This window comes from Aplysia californica, unplaced genomic scaffold (genome assembly GCF_000002075.1).
Source record: "Aplysia californica isolate F4 #8 unplaced genomic scaffold, AplCal3.0 scaffold00596, whole genome shotgun sequence".
NCBI classification, from domain to species: domain Eukaryota; kingdom Metazoa; phylum Mollusca; class Gastropoda; order Aplysiida; family Aplysiidae; genus Aplysia; species Aplysia californica.
Window position 1 is genome coordinate 391180 of NW_004797866.1, and position 1606 is coordinate 392785.

General features: G+C 43.3%; 1 protein-coding gene across 1 annotated transcript in view; it reads right to left on the reverse strand.

The window, feature by feature from the left end:
• LOC101861764 (unconventional myosin-XV) overlaps positions 1-116 on the reverse strand; it is a gene marked incomplete at its 5' end in the record, with an annotated part of 199411 nt that extends 199295 nt beyond the window's left edge. The window contains 1 exon segment of the mRNA XM_035972159.1: positions 53-116. Coding sequence (XP_035828052.1) covers positions 53-116 — 64 coding nt within the window.
• Between the last annotated feature and the right edge of the window lie 1490 nt (positions 117-1606).

The window sequence follows — 1606 nt, forward strand, 5'->3', positions numbered from 1 at the left end:
GAGAGAGAGAGAGAGAGAGAGAGAGAGACAGCTGCACAAAAATAATACTCACATAAATGAGCTCCCGTTCATATCGCAGTCTGAGATTCTTGAGGATGGAATGTTCATTCAGATCTCTGCAAAACAAAACGAAAAAACATGATTTAATTATTTATTTTAAGATAAAGAGTAGTGTTTGTTTTGATTTTATCATTGTACGTGTTTGGGGCATCTGGTGCCTTGCCGACTGGCGTGGGCGATCATGGACCTCCACTTCACTCTGTCTTGCGCTGCAGCGACGGTGTCTGTTGTTCTTGCTGCTCCCAGCCATGTTGTCAACTTGTCCAGTACCCGTTCCCTCTGTCTGCCTCTGCCTCTCTTTCCATCAGACTCACCTGTTGTTACAATATCCCCAAATGCTTCTTTCCGCATTGTGTGTCCAATGAACTTTGCCTGTCGCTTTCTTCGTCATAAGCTGTCGTCTGCAGTTTGCCTCAACCAAGACTTCATCATTTATTTTTCTAACTATCCATTGGATACGCAACATGATTGTGTCTTTCGAACCACAACTGTTTAGGGCATACACAGTTGTATAATATATCTCATGACGGCAGTAGTCTAGTAGTTTGATAAACGACTAGACTATAATTTAGTACCGGGGAAAGGGAAAGACAAACAGACAGAAACATATTGTGTAAAGAGAAGTATATCGAATATCGACAAAATAGATCTATCGGTCATTTAGTGCAGGGACCAAGCAAGACAAACAGACAGACAGACCAGATGGCGTAGCTGGGAATAAAGACACAGCAGATAAGAAAAATATCCTTTGCCTACTTCAAATCGTGCTGTGTCCGCGTTTTGAGAAAAAAAAGGCCATAGTTTTATAACTTGACAACACTATTGGCCTGGCGTCAAGGGCTGCCACTACAAGAGGCGTCTAGTTCTTGGGTTTAGTTTTAGTGAAGAGTTGAAGAGTGTTACGTCACTTGCAACACAAAGAAGTCACAATATAGGTGCTGAAGGGAGATTACACGTTTTACTAGATGGTAACATACAAAGAAAAGAAAGGGGAGAGATTACAAGAAGATACACGTTTCAAAAGAAAGACTGAGCACACCACACCAGAGCGCCCGCCAAAATCGTTATTATACGGCCCGCGATCGGATTTCTCTCAGTTATCCGCACCACTTTGAATCAAGTTTGGTGACCCCGGCAGAGTATGAGTAAGAGTAAAGAGAAACACATCGACACAATAATGGCCATTCAGCGCTGGGGGAAAGGAAGACAGACAGACAGAAACAACAGAGGGAAAATACAGCAATAGGACCGGCCAGCAGTGCACTCCAACCAACCACTCACCTACACAGAAAAGAAGGAGGAGAGATAATGATGATAGATGTTAGATATGTGAAGGAAGCAACCCAACCAGAGCACCCGCCAACCACCCAAGCACAAGTCTCTGGCAACGATTAAGCCACATGAGTGATTGATGGGACTAAATTCCTTACTAAGCGGTGGTATCGATTGGGTTTACTCAGGGTTTTACTTTTTTTAGTTTTAGTAGAGGTTTTACAGCGCTCGCGACTGCATAAGGTCCTATGAGCGCCAGAAGATTAGAGGTGTT